We start from the raw sequence: 15,865 nt of genomic DNA, 5'->3' as shown, positions 1-15,865 counted from the left end.
CAAGCAGCTTGATGTTCCTGTGACTACAGCTGCACATATTATTCAGAAGTTTAAGGTCCATGGGACTGTAGCCAACCTCCCTGGACGTGGCCGCAAGAGGAAAATTGATGACATATTGAAGAGACGGATAATACGAATGGTAACCAAAGAGCCCAGAACAACTTCCAAAGAGATTAGAGGTGAACTCCAAGGTCAAGGTACATCAGTGTCAGATTGTTGAGCCAAAGTGGACTTAATGGAAGACAACCGAGGAGGACGCAAATCATAAAAAAGCGAGACTGGAATTTGCCAAAATGCATATTGACAAGCCACAAAGCTTCTGGGAGAATGTCCTTTGGACAGATGAGACAAAACTGGAGCTTTTTGGCAAGTCACATCAGCTCTATGTTCACAGACGAAGAGATGAAGCATCCAAAGAAAAGAACACTGTACCTAATGTGAAACATGGAGGAGGCTCGGTTATGTTCTGGGGCTGCTTTTGTCATGTTATGTCCTGGGCAGTCTAGTAGTTTCCCTGTGTTTCCTGTTTCCCTGTCCTTTTGTCTCCTGAGTGTTTTACCCTGTTAGTCTGGTCTGTCTGTCTGGAAGGAGGTGTGGCCATCTCCTCCTCCCTCTCCTGGGCGGTAGTTGCTGGAGCAGCTGACACTAATCATCAATCAACACACACTCTGCAGTATATCAACCCTGGTCTTCTTGCCATTCATCGCCAGATCGTTTTCGTCGCCACAGTGGTAGTAATCTTTCAGGCTCACTTACTTTGCTAGTTAGCTTCCTTTTTGACTTTGCTCTTGCTCACTTGGTTCCTGTTGTGCTCATCCTGTTTTTGTATTTTTGCCCTAGTGTGGTATACCTACCTGCCAGCTGCCTCCGCTTCCTGCTGCTCCTACCTGCTCACTCTCCAACCTCATTGCTTCCTCTTGGATCACAGTGGATTGGGATAACCATCTGGAGGAACACTGGAACCACATTCCCCATGCTCCTCGCTCCTGTCCTGTCTACCATTTTGAATTTATTATTATAATAAATTCTTTATTGTTGCACCTTAAAAACCTGTTTTGTGTGTGCTGCTTTTGGGTCCACGTTTTGTTTAACCAGAACATAACAGCTCTGCTGCATCTGACACAGTGTTTCTTGAATCTGTGCATGGTACAATGAAATCTGAAGACTATCGAGGCATTCTGGAGCGAAATGTGCTGCCCAGTGTCAGAAAGCTTGGTCTCAGTTGCAGGTCATGGGTCCTCAAACAGGATAATGACCCAAAACACAGCTAAAAACACCCAAGAATGGCTAAGAACAAAACATTGGACTATTCTGAAGTGGCCTTCTATGAGCCCTGATCTAAATCCTATTGAACATCTGTGGAAGGAGCTGAAACATGCAGTCTGGAGAAGGCACCCTTCAAACCTGGGCCAACATACCTGTCAACAGGTGCAGAAGTCTCATTGAGAGTTACAGAAATCACTTGATTGCAGTGATTGCCTCGAAAGGTTGTACAACTAAATATTAAGTTAAGGGTACCATCATTTTTGTCCAGGCCAGTTTCATTAGTTTTTTTTTTTAAATGATTCTGTTGAACCACAATTCAAAAACAATATCTGATTTTCATTAGTTAATTTTCAGTGATTTTTTATTTATTATTACTTTTGTCAGTTTCAAGTTATTTCAGTGACCATTGTGGGTTTTTCTTTCTTTAACGGAAGGGTACCAACAATTTTGCCTACGTGTGTAAATGAGAAGTTTTGCAAATTTGCATACATATCCAAACAACACAGAGAAATGTATTTTAATACAGATTGATTGCTCTTTAAGTGACAAACTGATTAAAATTAAAAATGCTTGATTTCCATTGACTGCAATGGGGATGAAATTCAAAATACTGTAAAAAATACAGTTTTTGAGATAAAATTCTGAAATTTACCACCCTAGATCTGCCATGACCTCAACATTTTGTCATTTATTTTCATGAACATTGGAGCTTTTTTTTAGCTAGACTGCATTACTGTTTACACTAAAGCGTTTTGATTCACTGTGGGCTCAATTTTTTGATAAATCAAAAAATCTGGCTGGATCATTTGTGGAGGACATTCTGAAGATGCAGCGGAGCAAGTTTGGTGTCAATTGAGCAAGAGAAAAATGTAGGAAGAGATAGGTTTAATAAAAACCAGAGTGATGGAGTTCATAATTCCTGCCAGAAGAAGAAGAAGAAGACTGACAAAAAATAAAAGAATCTACATTGATTCTGTGAAGTTATGGTTACCAGTTACAGGCATTAAAGGTCCCATATCATGCTCATTTTCAGGTTCATATTTGTATTTTGTGTTTCTACTAGAACATGTTTACATGCTGTAATGTTAAAAAAAACGTTTTTTTCCTCATACTGTCAGCCTGAATATACCTGTATTCACCATCTGTCTTAAAGCTCTGTTTTAGCGCATTTTGACGGAATTGCAACAGAATTGCGTTGCTAGGTCCATGAATACTTCCTGTCATCTGATGTCATAAACATACACTGCAACCAGGAATAAACTGGGATCCATTTAGAATGTTTACGTTAAAAACTTTGAAAAGGTCTAAATATTGTAGATTTGTGACATCACAAATGGACAGAAATCCTGACGGCTTGTTTCAAATGCAGAGTTTCTGAATACGGGCTGTGTGTGTTTCTCCGTGGATTAAGCATTTCAATACTTTCACAGTATTTATATAGAACTTAAGCCTGCTTTATAATAAAAAAACATGAAAATCTCACTTTTTTATAATATGGGACCTTTAAGTTATATTTATTGTAGTGTCGACATCATTATAGTAGTCCAGGAATGGTTGCCATACTTGTTTGAGTGTATTAACCGAGCCCTGAGTGGTTTATATCTGATCTTTTCCAACTTATACTGAAGCAGCTAGACTTGATTCAGCAGGTGTGTGTAATGATGATGAGCAGCCACACGGGGGCGCTCTAACCCAACAGAAAGCATCTCTACCTCGGTGGGTAGGTAGGCTACAGGTGGAGGGCGTGGATAAGTTAGCTGGTGGTCCCTGCTTTTCAACAAGCGTAAATATATTGTAAAGCACAATATAAGATAATTACAATATGCATACTTCATTCTGGTGAATTCGGCGTACAGAAAGTCAAACGAAGACGACTCAAATGTAATAAAAATGCCGTTTATCGGTTATAACTCTCCAGCCGTGCACTATCGCTGTGGTTTGATGGAAACAGGCCTCAGGGAACAACAGGCGACTCCATGAGTGAAGTTTAAGGCACGCCGAATTGAACAGTATCTCCTAATCATTTGCAAATAGCCGAACATTAGCCTCTATCAGGAATGCTCCTTTAGTAGCTATCAAAGAAACGTTTAACTTCACGAGTTTTCAACGGAGTTCGTCTCCTGTGTGAGGGACAGCTGCAGGAGAGAGAGGACCAGAGGGAAACGCTGCAGGACTGACTGACAGGTGAGCTAAGTAATGAACAACTAGTGAACAAGCTGGCAACGTTTCATTTTAGCCACTAGCTTTAATGTTTACTCATTGTTTCAACATGCAGAGGTTGTTGTCTAGCCGGCCTGGAAGCCACAGAGGAGCGAACATCAGCTATGACTGAGGTAGGAGGATGTTTATAGCTGGAATCAACATTGTCAGCTATAAAATGATGCAAGGTGCGTTCAGGGACTGAGATGTCTGAGGCCAAACTGCTGGCTTCACTCTGCTGTTCATGGGGCTCATGTGAAACCTTCAGTGCTGACTGTGAATCCTCCCCACCTTCTCTTTCTGATCAAGATCACCACTTTCAGTTTTTGGTCATAGATTTTAAATAAACTGCTGGTAGCTTGAGTAGAAAGGCACCATTGTTGTTTTTTTTCCTAAATCTTTTTTAATGTTTGTAATCCGATCACTATGCACTTTCAATGACTTATTATTTTCATTTGACAATTCCAAGTTCTGTCTGCTGTGTATGGTAGGTACCTATTAGGCATATGCTCAGTTTTAATCATCAGTCTTTATGTATTACTCATCATGCGGATGAGTCATGGTTGCCCTGACGATGAGATGCGTATACTGTAGTAAGAGGCTGGTGCTGATTGCAGTACGCTTTTGTTAAAATGTCGTCACATTACACTGTTGAGCACTATGAGTTCTTCATTTACTTCAACTAAAGCCTGTAAGAGGCTCAAATTCAAGTGTGCATTTCCTGTTTCAGTGTGTTGTCCTCCATCTGACCCCGGAGGACTCGCAGATTAGACTTCACCTTTGATAAACTTTGAGGAATGTGCAGATTGCACGTTTAGCCGATTGAAACACTGATGCATGGTGTTGTTTAGGAACGGACAAGTCACTATTATACCAGTGATTCTAGCGATGTGCTTTGCTTTGTACAGTTTTACTACCAGACTACAAACTGCAACGACACTCTCACACACAGTTTACAGCTGCTGATGGCTCTGTTCACTATTTTTGTTCTACCTACATTAGAACTGTGACATCACATCCTGTTCTGGGACAATGTAATCATACAGAAGACAACTGTGACCATACCTTTAAACCAAATGGGGTGAAATCCCCTAAAGGGATAGTTTGGATCCATAGTCAGTGTATTACCTACAGTAGATGACGGTCGGCACGCCCCCGGTTTGGAGAAGCAGACATGCCTTTCTGACGGGGAACAGAAGCCGTTATTACCTCAGCCAAGGCCGAAGGCCTAGGAAGGAGGTTATGTTTTCACCGGCGTTTGTTTGTCTGTTTGCAGGATTACTCCAAAAGTACTCGATGGATTTGGATACCATTTTTTGTAGGAGTGGGGTGTAGCACAATAAACAATCCATTAGATTTTGGTGGCGATCAGGATCATGATCCGGATTCAGGAATATTCTTAAGGATTCCGATCCGCCTGAGCATTAAGACCACAGGGTGGTCTTACATGCACACATGCGCAGTGTGTTTACATTTAAACTGCATGTTTTTGACCCCAAACTGCATGTGATTATCATAAAGTGGGCATTTCTGTAAAGGGGAGACCCGTGGGTACCCATAGAACCCATTTTCATTCACATATCTGGAGGTCAGAGGTCAAAGGGACCCCTTTTGAAAATGTCCACAACAGTTTTTCCTCGCCAAAATTTAGGGCACGTTTGAACATTATTTAACCTCCTTCCCGACAAGCCAGTATGGCATGGTTGGCACCAATGGATTCCTTCAGTTTTCTAGTTTCATATGATGCCAGTATCTAGCTATAAAAGGAAGCCCATTATAACGTAGAAATCACTAAAAGTTGCAGAAATGCGTTAAAGAAACTAGAGGCGTCAAATCAAATTTGTGTTAACGCTAATCAGTAAACACTGTGGATCACTAATGAGGCATTCAGGATGTTTTCACACTGGTGTTTTTGTTTTAGAGAAACTGACATGTGTCTTTCCGTGTGTTAGTACTGGCATCAATGCTAGTACAAGTCAATGGAGAATAAAACCCATTTGTCTCAGAGCAATATATCACATCCTTTCAAGCATTTTTAAACAAAAAAACGTGTAGATAAGTGGCACAGCACGAGACGAGATGTTGAAAGAAATTGTTTCCATTCCCACTGACTTGCATCAGCACTGCTAACAGGAAGCTGCTGCCAATTGAAACCATGCTTTGATCTTGGTTTGCATGTATGAGGGACAGGAGCAGCGTGGTCCTGCAGTCCAATAAGTAGCTCATGGTAATGATATAGGCTGGGGTTCGGCTCTACTTGTTGAAAATATGCACTTATGGTGCTGAAAAGGGACTCAAGCATCCACTGAATTGTAGGTCAAGGGGGCCCCTTTGAAAATGGCCATGCCAATTTTTCCTCTCCAAAATGTTACGTACGTATGGAGCATTATTTAGCTTCCTTCACGACAAGCTGGCGTGATTAGTTTCAAATGATGCCACTATATTCACTCTAGCTTTAAAGGTCCCATATTGTGCTCATTTTCATGTTCATACTTGTATTTTGTGTTTCTACTAGAACATGTTTACATGCTGTAACATTCAAAAAACACATTATTTTCCTCATACTGTCTGCCTGAATATACCTGTATTTACCGTCTGTCTGAAACGCTCCGTTTTAGCGCATTTCAACGGAATTGCATTGCTAGGCAACAGTTTGGGTCCATGTTTACTTCCTGTCAGCTGATGTCATTCACATACACTGCAACAGGAACTATACTGGGACACATTTACAATGTTTAAGATTAAAACCGTGTAATGGTCTAAATATTGTGTATTTGTGACATCACAAATGGACAGAAATCCAGCTTGTTTCAAACACACAATTTCTAAATACGAGCTGTGTGTATTTCTTCGTATATTGAGCGTTTTGATAGTTTAACAGTATTTATAAAGCCCTAAACCTGCTTTATAATATAAAAGACATGACAATCTCACTTTTTACAATATGGGACCTTTAAAAGTGAGCCCGCTACAGAGGTTAATTAAAAATCGATACAGTATCGCACAACATAATATCGCGATACTCATGTGTATCGATATTTTCTTACACCCCTAGTGAGACATACAGCTTATTAATTAAATACTGGTGTCAGATCAGTACTCTGTGTCGGCCCATACCCAAAGGTACCCGGGTATCGGTACTAGTTTCGATACATCCCGAGCTGAGCTGCTGCAGTACAAATGTATAGCAGGAATCCCTTTTAAAATCTAATTAGTCTAAATGTCACTACGGTGTGAAAATACAACAAAGAACGACAGATGCAGCTCAGATTTTATTCACATTTATTTTTGCTTTTAGTGTGCTCACAGAAAATTAGAACACCTTAAGCAGAGGAGTTTAATAGCAATTTTTGTTGTAAGCAAAGTTACATTCCATCTCTAAGTCAAACTGGTCAAAGCTTCTCCAGTATTTACAAAAGGAAAAAAAGAGAGAGAGAGAGAGAGAGAATGAGAGAGAGAGAGAAAGACAAGATGCTACACAAACATTTGCATCTGATAGATTCCTTAAATTTTTGTCAAAGACCACTGAAAAAGCATCGCCTGCTGTAATCAAAAAACATACTACAGTATATAAACAGTTAACCATTCCACTTATCACAGCTTGGTTTGGAGTTCAAAATTGCTTAAGAAGGTCTTCCGGGATGACTTTTCTCTTTCTTTCTTTTTTTCGTGTGTGTGTGTGTTGTTGTTATTTTACAAAAATGAGCGGGTGGAAAAAAGAGCTGCAAACTTCATGTGCTTCTTGATCGAGATTTCATTTTGTACAATAATCACAGTTAAAAACACCCCGCCTATACATACTTACATTTTTATTAAGGTCATAAAACCAACAATAAACAATAAAGCCTATACAACTTGTATTTCTACTGAATCACTGACTGGTACAGCTAATGAGAAGTGAAAAGCTCCTATATGACTTCCTACAAACCTAACTCTGGGATTCTCTTGTCGTCGTATCGTATAAATGACGTAGTGTTGTCAACCGTATGGTGGATATAGATGTTGGTCTCATAGTTTGTTTTTTTAAGACTACTCATTTCATAATAGTCTGTGGCACGTCCAGGCCCCCCACCCAACTCCTCCCATAACCTCCCCACCCCCCTTCATTTACAGCTCTACCCCCGTCTCCTTCATACCATGGGCATGTCCATACCATTTTGTTTACATTTTGTATAAAAAAAAAATTCAAAAGGAAAAAAAAAAAATAATACTGATGAAAAAATATATGGCAGAGTGTGGATGTATTTAATCTGTTGTACATATTGAAGCCACCCACCTCCCTAGCCCGCTGGAATGGAAGTAACAATGGACCGAGATGGGTTTTGTGTAAGGGGGCGGGGGGGGGAATGGAAACCAAAAATAAAAAATAAAGAAAAGCTTTAAAATATCCCTGGTTGTAGACAAGTTCTTCAAAGCCAGGACCTGGCGTCACTCCAACATACAAACAGGGAAATGTTCTTTGATTATCTTCTTTTTTTTTTTTTTTAATTTCTCTCCTCTTTTCCCAACTTATTCGGCGGCCTCGGCGGCTGCTGCGGCCGGAGCCTCCGCTGACGCTGCTTCCTGCGCGGCCGGGGCGGCCTCCTCTGTTTTGGTCGCCTCCTCCGCCGGCTTCTCCTCCGCCTTTGGCTCCTCTACGGGCGCGGCCTCCTTGGCCTCCTCGGCAGGTTTCTCTGCTGCTGGTGCTGCTGCTGCCGCCTCTGGCTTGGCCTCTACCTCCTCCTTGGCAGCCTCGGCGGCAGGTGCAGCCTCCCCCTCAGCGGGCTTGGCCTCCTCGCCAGCGGCCACTGCCTCCTCTGTGCCCTCGGCCTTGGCCTCCTCCGTGGATGCTGCCGCCGCCGCTACAGCCGCCTCCTCGCTCTCCGCTCCTTCCCCTGTCTCCTTTTTGGTCTTCTTGAAAGAAAAGCCGCTGAGCTTGAAGGACTTCTTGAAGGAGAACCTCTTCTTCTTCTTCTTGGGGGTCTCGTTGCTGGTGGAAGGCGTGGCGCCGTCCTCCGTCTTCGCCGCCGCCTCTCCCTCAGCGGGAGCAGGGGATGCTGCCTCTACCTTCTCTACCCCATCCACTGCATCCTTCTCAGCGGGGGCAGCGGCCTCCTCCTCCTTGTTGTTGGCCTCCTCCTCCTTGGGGCTCTCCTCGGCCCCGGCGCTGCCGTTGGCCTGCACCTCCTCTTTGCCGTTCTCGGCCGCCGCGGGAGAGGCATCCCCGTTCACTTTAACATGGCCGTTTTCCTAAAAAGAGAGAGAAAACAGTGGCTTGTTAATGTCATGTAAAAGAGGCTGGCATGGATTCAAGCCTCCAGCCGGACTGTGTTCCACTGATGGACCACCAGGGGCAGCAGACACCAACAAATCAGCAGGGACAAAAGCACACTCTCACTTCATTCAGCCTGGACTCAGTGCACACTTTCAAGCTTTTAAACTTGGAGATAATCACAATCACAGTCATGCACTAGACTAAAAAGGCAACATGTTTGCTCATCTTTACAACCCTGATTTCATTCCCATCCTGAGCAGAGTGAACGCAGTGCCTCGGCTGGATCACAAGAGGTCGGTGCGTGCATGGTCGCTCCAACAGCAAAGCAGCTGCTCATTAAAACAGCAGATGCTCATTAGTTGAGCACATCACGGAGAGCACAGTTCACACACATTCCCCAAAATGTATAAAAATCTAAACTGGGTTCTGAATTGTAATATTTTGTCCAAAATCCAAACTCTAAAAAGGAGCCACTAAGACCAGCTCTCTCTCTGTCTCTCTCTCTCACTCTCTCTCCCCCCCAACCCCCTCCCTCCTGTGTGATAGCAGGCTGCCATCTCCACTTTCTAGTCGAGCATCTGCAACAAAAGGAGCGGTGCCGGAGCGCACTCACTCAGCCTTTTGTTGCTGTCTGTTGCATCTCGTTCTTATTCAGCATTTTTTTTTTCCAATTTACGCATCGAGAGGCGACTTCATTCAAAAAAGCTGTACATTATTATTATCCTGAAATTAAAAAAAATTTGGAGTGCATTTCCCAAAATCAACCATTCAACACATGATTTCATTCAAATCTTACAATTCAGAATGATTTCAACAACCAAATTGTCTCCTTCCTCGAAAATAACCGCTTATTTTGCCAAATTCCCTTTTAAATATCAGCTCAAAATACAGTTTCCAACCAAACAATGGAAATATATCAAACGCTCAACTGTTGCTCATGAACTATATAATCTATTCAGAATTAAAAAACACAAGTCGTTCCGTGTGGTTTAAAACTCCCACCGCGCGTCTCCATTCAATCTCTCCACAATTACGCACGGATTGCGCAGCCGCCTCCAGAGCGGAGCGGCTCTCTCCGGTGATGGATGCTCAGAGTCTGGATGATAAAACCTCATTTACCTGTCCGTTGGTCTTGGTGGGTGAAGCACCAACCTCTCCGCGCTTTTCCACCGCGATTTCAGCCTTTCCAGGTGTCTTGGACAATTGCGCTCCCATGCTTTTTTTTCGCTCCAACAAAGAAACTCAACCGATCCAAAAAAAAAAAACGAACAAAGACCCACAAGCCCTCTTTGTTGAAACGCAAAGCTCTTCGCTGCTATCTCTCTCTCTCTCTCTCTGTGCACAAAGAAAAAAAAGTTCACAGGGGAAAAAATGGAAAGCAAAAGTCCAGTTTAAAGCGACGAGGGATTTTTCAAAAATAGCAGTAAAAAAGCTGACAGGTGAAGGAGAAGTAATAAAATCCCAGCTCGGTGGCCGTGTCGCTGTAGACAGGCTGCAAAATGGAGAAATTTCCCTTGTTGCTAATAAGATGCGGAGTCCAACGCCCAAGTGAAGAGATGAATGGGCGCTCCGAGCGATGACGGCACCGCACTCTGATTCAGCCAATCACAGCGCGCCGCTCACAGCGTGGGCGGGGTTTGAGTGAAGGGAGTGAACAATAGATTGTAGCGCTGCGTTCATGGTACGTCGGGATATTTAATGTATTTTTCTTTTTTTTAAATGGCAACATTGAACTGATTGATCTTACCAAAACCACGTGATCATTTGTTTTGCATTTAAATGGAAAAATACCTAACTATAAAGATCAAATATGAACGATTTTAATCGCATACAAATGTTTTTTTTTTTCCTTCTTTTTGCACCAATATGTCATGCTATCATAGTGAACTCAAGGTCCACTTATTAGTTTACTGGAGCTAAATATCTATTATAACTTTTGCGCATAAGATAAGGATCTTAGATTTTCTAAAATCAACATTTAAACAAATCATTGTTTTGTGTATTTTTGGGGTCTCTGAATTGAAAATACATCAATTTATATAGGCAAAACATGGTTCAAAATATTCACATTTAGGTGTTTATTTTATTACTTTGTCTATTTGCGTCTGTAGATTTCTCCTGAATTCACCAATATTTAGCATTAGATAATGCCTCATTTGCATATTTAAACAAACATTTTCAGAAAATTTGTAATACAAAAAATATTTGTCGTAATGTGAGTAATCAACTGGGGAAGTTTCATGGTGATTTCTATTAGTTATTTTTTATATATTTATATATTTTTACCCTACTCACCTGTAGTGTCTTCACAATCCATACCTTCAAATGATTTTTTCTCAGACAGAAATCTCCCCTTCAGTAGCTCTTACATCCACCAAACTTTCCAGTTTCATTACTATCTATATTATGAAGGGTTTTACCGAGGGGTTTGTTCATATATCATTCATAGCCTGATTTATGCATCATTTTATTTCTAAAAACATGGTGAAAATGAAGTTTTTTAATGGCTGTATTTTGATAAAAACAGATATTCAAACTTCCCTCTGTAAAAACAAGAATGTGGAACCTGGCTTTATCCAATGTCCAGATTAGTGTTCTGGAAATGTATGCAAATTAGCACATATTTGATAAGATAATGCCTCATTTGCATATTTAAACATACATTTTCAGACAATTTGTAATAGAAAAAAATATTTTTCTTAATGTAAGTAATCAACTGGGGAAGTTTCATGGTGGTATCTATTTTATTTTATTTTTTTACCCTATTCATCTAGGTTATCTCCCCTTAAATGAACATTTGTTTTCATTATTCATATTCAGTATATAGTTTTGTACCTAAAGCTTTGTCATAGTTGATTATTGTTGGTAGTTTTCTCGTTTAAACTACATTTCCAGACAAACTATCCGAAATATTTGCGCCTAATTCCAAAACTGACCTGTGGAAATCAGAAACCAGAACCCTAACATAACCGGTCCAAAAGGGACCCGAGGACAGCCAGATGGGACTTAGTTAGACCAGATCCAGAATGCAGTGGACCCAATCAGACCCCTGATGTATCACATGGTCAGAGAGTTGATAGCGAGCTTAGACCCGAGCCAATCGACTGGGACCTTGCCTGATCCAGATTAGACTGAATATACAGTGATTTGGACCTGGCCTGATTTGAGTCTTGGGTCGGATATGGTACTCAGAAACATGAACCCATATAGATCTGGGGAATATATTTGCACAATAATTCCATCCATAAGCAACACAATGACAGAAATGTACGACTATTTTGGTTATGGGTTTAATACGGTTTCTGTTATAAAACATCTAAAAGATCAGATGGGGGACCCTGGGACAAAATCTTATCAAATGGGGGTCTGTGCAAGTGTAGGGGTCCTCGACGTGAAAAACTTTAGGAACCGAACCACCGCTCTAGTCTAGACTACATAACAGTTTATATTTTACGGGCAGTAAACAGTGATAAAACGGCAAATTGTTGTTCACATGATCTCGATAATTTTGCAGATTGACAGCAGCAGCATGTTGAATCCTTTCAAAGTCCTCATGATCCTTATTCCCAGTCGGAACTTGTATATACAATTTTTCTTAGTGCACCTTGAATGCAGCACTGTAGATTGTAGCATCAACTTGTTGTGGCCACAAATTTTCTGCCTCATAAACCATATATTTAAAATAAATAAATAGCGGCACTTATCAGTGTGTTTCAGTGCGTTTTAATGTTCTCTAGGGGTTGAATAGAATAAAGGTTATATTTACCCCGTTATAGGATTACCTGGATTAATTGATCAGTCACTTGTAATAATAACACTGTTCTAATAACCATTCATCTGGGCATGTTTTCCATCATGGACATGTTGGTTTAGTATCACTTCCATTTAGGATGTGATCATTATAAACTTTACAAAACAGACAGAGTGTGGAAAGATAAAAAATATTTGGAATCAGTTACAGTTTCTATTAAAAAGGAATGATCACAACCACTTTCTCAACTCTTCAGCTGAACAAACACTTCCTGTATGTGCGTGTGTGTGTAGGTAGTAGTGGGGTTGGAGGGGGGGGCGGGAGTGTACCCGGTGCCGTCGTGTTGACGACCATGTGATGTGCCCCATGGGGAAGGTTATGAGTGTTCAAACAGGTCCCTCTGCCCACATTTGCAATGCAAATCCATCGCACAGTACAGGCAGAGTCAACTGTCCTCAGCAGCTCTGAGACAAACAGCACTGAGGTGGGCTTCCTGGAGTAGTTTCCACTCTGCTCAGTCAATGTTATCGAATCCATGCAAAACAGCAGTGCGAAGCCACGCTCACCTGGGATGCAAACTACAGTACTTGATTCAGTGTCTGTGACCTTTGTATGGCCCTGTTCAGACTTGGTATTAACATGCGTCTCGAGTGCGTTCACACCTGTACTTAGTTGGAGCTGTCCACTTGTGATCGGATCACCCTGAGACGCATGTTAATACCAGGTCTGAACAGGGCCTGTGTGTCCATCTACAGTCACGTGTCCTTCCATAGGGTCCACTAACGGACACCAGAATTATACATGCCTGCTTTTACAGAATAACTTGTATTCTTGATAATATAAGCCAATACAATGCAATACCACAAACTGTGGCTTCCAAACATATATACTAGCATAAAGGTTGACCAAAACACAAACAAAAAAAACCAACTTGCTTTTTTTGGTGCCTTCATCTACATCTCACGGTCCTCCTGAGGAAGACTGAGATGTGGTTGAAAGCACTGACAAAAGGTAAAGTAAATGGACCTTGAGTTATATATTTTTTTGGTCAAACTACTGTTTCCAAGGTTAAGAATGAATGTTCATGTACACAACATGTCTTACATCTTACACCATCTCATAAAATTGATGGTATGAAAAATGAATAATAAAAAAAAAATGACTAAGTCATTTTTAAGCAAAAAGTCACTCCTTCCTGCTTCTCAATGTGAATATATGCTGGATTTCTTATTCTTTTGTAAAAGTAAACTGAATATCTTTGGCCTGAAGACATCTCTGGGGAATTATGGATGGCATTTTTTCATTATTTTCTGACAATTAATCAAACATGAGGTTTGGTTTGTTCTGGAAAACCCCACAAAAAAACACCTCTCAGCCAGCGGTTAAAGGGATTATCAAGATGTCTTTCTGTGGAAACATTAACATTTTAAGAAAGGGGATACCCAAGGACTTTAAAGAGATGTTGGGTTAATTCATGGACTTCCTGAAAAACAACCTCATGGAGGATTCCCTGAGACAAGAACTGTACAGTATCTGTTACAAAGGAATGAATTAACTCATGTATGAACATGTTGTGCACTCTTGGGAATTTGCTTGTTTATTTTTTTCATGTTGCTGATTTTTTATTTATTTATTTACTTAACAGATTTTGCTATACATCCGTACGTACGTCCATCTGTCCATACATCCGATCAATTCTCGTGAATGCAATATCTCGGGAACGCCTGGAGGGATTTCTTCAAATTTGGCACAAACGTCCAGCTGGACTCAAGGATGAACTGATTGGATTTTGGTGGTCAAAAGGTCAAAGGTCCCTGTGACCTCACAAATCACATTTTTGGCCACTGACATTTTGGACAGACATGGATGTAAACTGCAACTTGACTGGTTGGCAGAGGCATACAACCGTGAGGAGCTAATTAGGGATGCACAATGATATCGGCACGTACTCGGGATCGGCAGATAATGTCTTTAAAATTAAACTTTGGCATCGGCCAGATATGAACATTTCCTCCAATATGACAGGCCGTTAAAGATGACGCATATGCGCATGTGACGTTGCGGACAAAAACAAATACACCGTTCAGCCATAACATTATGACCACCTGCCTAATATTGAGTAGGTCCCCCTTTTGCCGCCAAAACAGCCCTGACTCTTCGAGGCCCTTTTGCCGCCAAAACAGCCCTGACCCGTCGAGGCATGGACTCCACTAGACCTCTGAAGGTCTGCTGTGGTATCTGGCACCAAGCCGTCAGTAGCAGATCCTTTAAGTCCTGTAAGTTGCGAGGTGGGGCCTCTGCGGATCGGACTTGTTTGTCCGGCACATCCCACAGATGATCGACCGGATTGAGATCTGGAGAATTTGGAGGCCGAGTTAACACCTCAAACTCGTTGCCATCCACATGATGTAAAAGAAAACATGATTCATCAGACCGGGCCACCTTCTTCCATCGCTCCGTGGTCCAATTCTGATGCTCACGTGCCCGTTGTAGGCGCTTTTGGCGGTGGACACGAGTCAGCACAGGCACCCTGATTAGTCTGCAGCCACGCAGCCCCATACGCAACAAACTGCGATGCACTTTTTCAACAATTTGAGCTCCAGTAGCTCTTCTATTGGATCAGACAACACGGGCCAGCCTTCGCCCCTCACGTGCATCAATGAGCCTCAGGTCTGTCCCTGGTTCACCGGTTTTCCATCCTTGGACCACTTTTGGTAGGTCCTGACCACTGCAGACCGGGAACATCCCACAAGAGCTGCAGTTTTGGAGATGCTCTGACCCAGTCGTCCAGCCATCACAATTTGGCCCTTATCAAAGTCGCTCACATCCTTACGCTTGCACATTGTTTCTGCTTCCAACACAAAGTTCAAAGTTCAAAATGTTCACTTGCTGTCTAATATATCCCCCTCACAGCCAGGTGCCATTGTAATGAGATAATCTATGTTATTCACTTCACCAGGTAGTGGTCATAATGTTATGGTTGATCAGTATATGTCTGCGCTGTGGAGTTTTTTTTTTAAGTGTCTGAAACGGAGAGCAAAGTTGCTATTTGCAATGATTGCTCAGTGGTGAGGGACAATGTGCTACATGTCCAAAGCAGTGATGGAGTTTCGGTGTACAATTAATTGACTAATTGTTTAAACTCTATGGCCACGTAACCTATTTGCAAGTATGTGGACCTTTCGTTCAAAAACATACTAAAGATTTGGATTGAAAAAGTCGAGCGTTTTAAACTTCTAAACCTTGAAATTGGCTTCGTAGCTTTTTTTCTGGGTGTTGTATTGGATTGATTTTTATCATAGTGTTCTTGTTATTGTTTTCTCAGATGTAATTTCTTCCATATTGCATAGAGCTTCTACTTCCAGCTGGTAAAAATGGCCCCAGAGGGTAGAAAG

At 41.6% G+C, this 15,865-nt stretch overlaps 1 protein-coding gene and 1 long non-coding RNA gene across 3 annotated transcripts in view; one reads left to right on the top strand and one right to left on the bottom strand.

Annotated features, from left to right (window-relative positions):
* Positions 1 to 1,839: 1,839 nt before the first annotated feature.
* The window catches only part of LOC141756425 (uncharacterized), a 184,319-nt gene continuing 170,293 nt past the window's right edge, over positions 1,840 to 15,865 (top strand). For both annotated transcript variants that reach the window (XR_012591470.1, XR_012591469.1), the window contains exons 1-2: positions 1,840 to 3,450; positions 3,542 to 3,599. This is a non-coding gene — a long non-coding RNA (uncharacterized LOC141756425). The remainder of the gene's footprint in view (positions 3,451 to 3,541; positions 3,600 to 15,865) is intronic.
* Positions 6,731 to 10,234, bottom strand: marcksa (myristoylated alanine-rich protein kinase C substrate a). The gene is made up of 2 exons (XM_074615163.1): positions 9,839 to 10,234; positions 6,731 to 8,694 (listed from the first exon to the last, which is right to left on the bottom strand). The coding sequence occupies exons 1-2, from the start codon at positions 9,932 to 9,934 to the stop codon at positions 7,975 to 7,977; spliced, it is 816 nt and encodes a 271-aa protein (XP_074471264.1). The 5' UTR covers positions 9,935 to 10,234; the 3' UTR covers positions 6,731 to 7,974.

This window comes from Sebastes fasciatus, chromosome 18, assembly GCF_043250625.1.
Source record: "Sebastes fasciatus isolate fSebFas1 chromosome 18, fSebFas1.pri, whole genome shotgun sequence".
Lineage (NCBI taxonomy): Eukaryota > Metazoa > Chordata > Actinopteri > Perciformes > Sebastidae > Sebastes > Sebastes fasciatus.
This window is presented reverse-complemented; position numbering and strand designations above follow the sequence as displayed.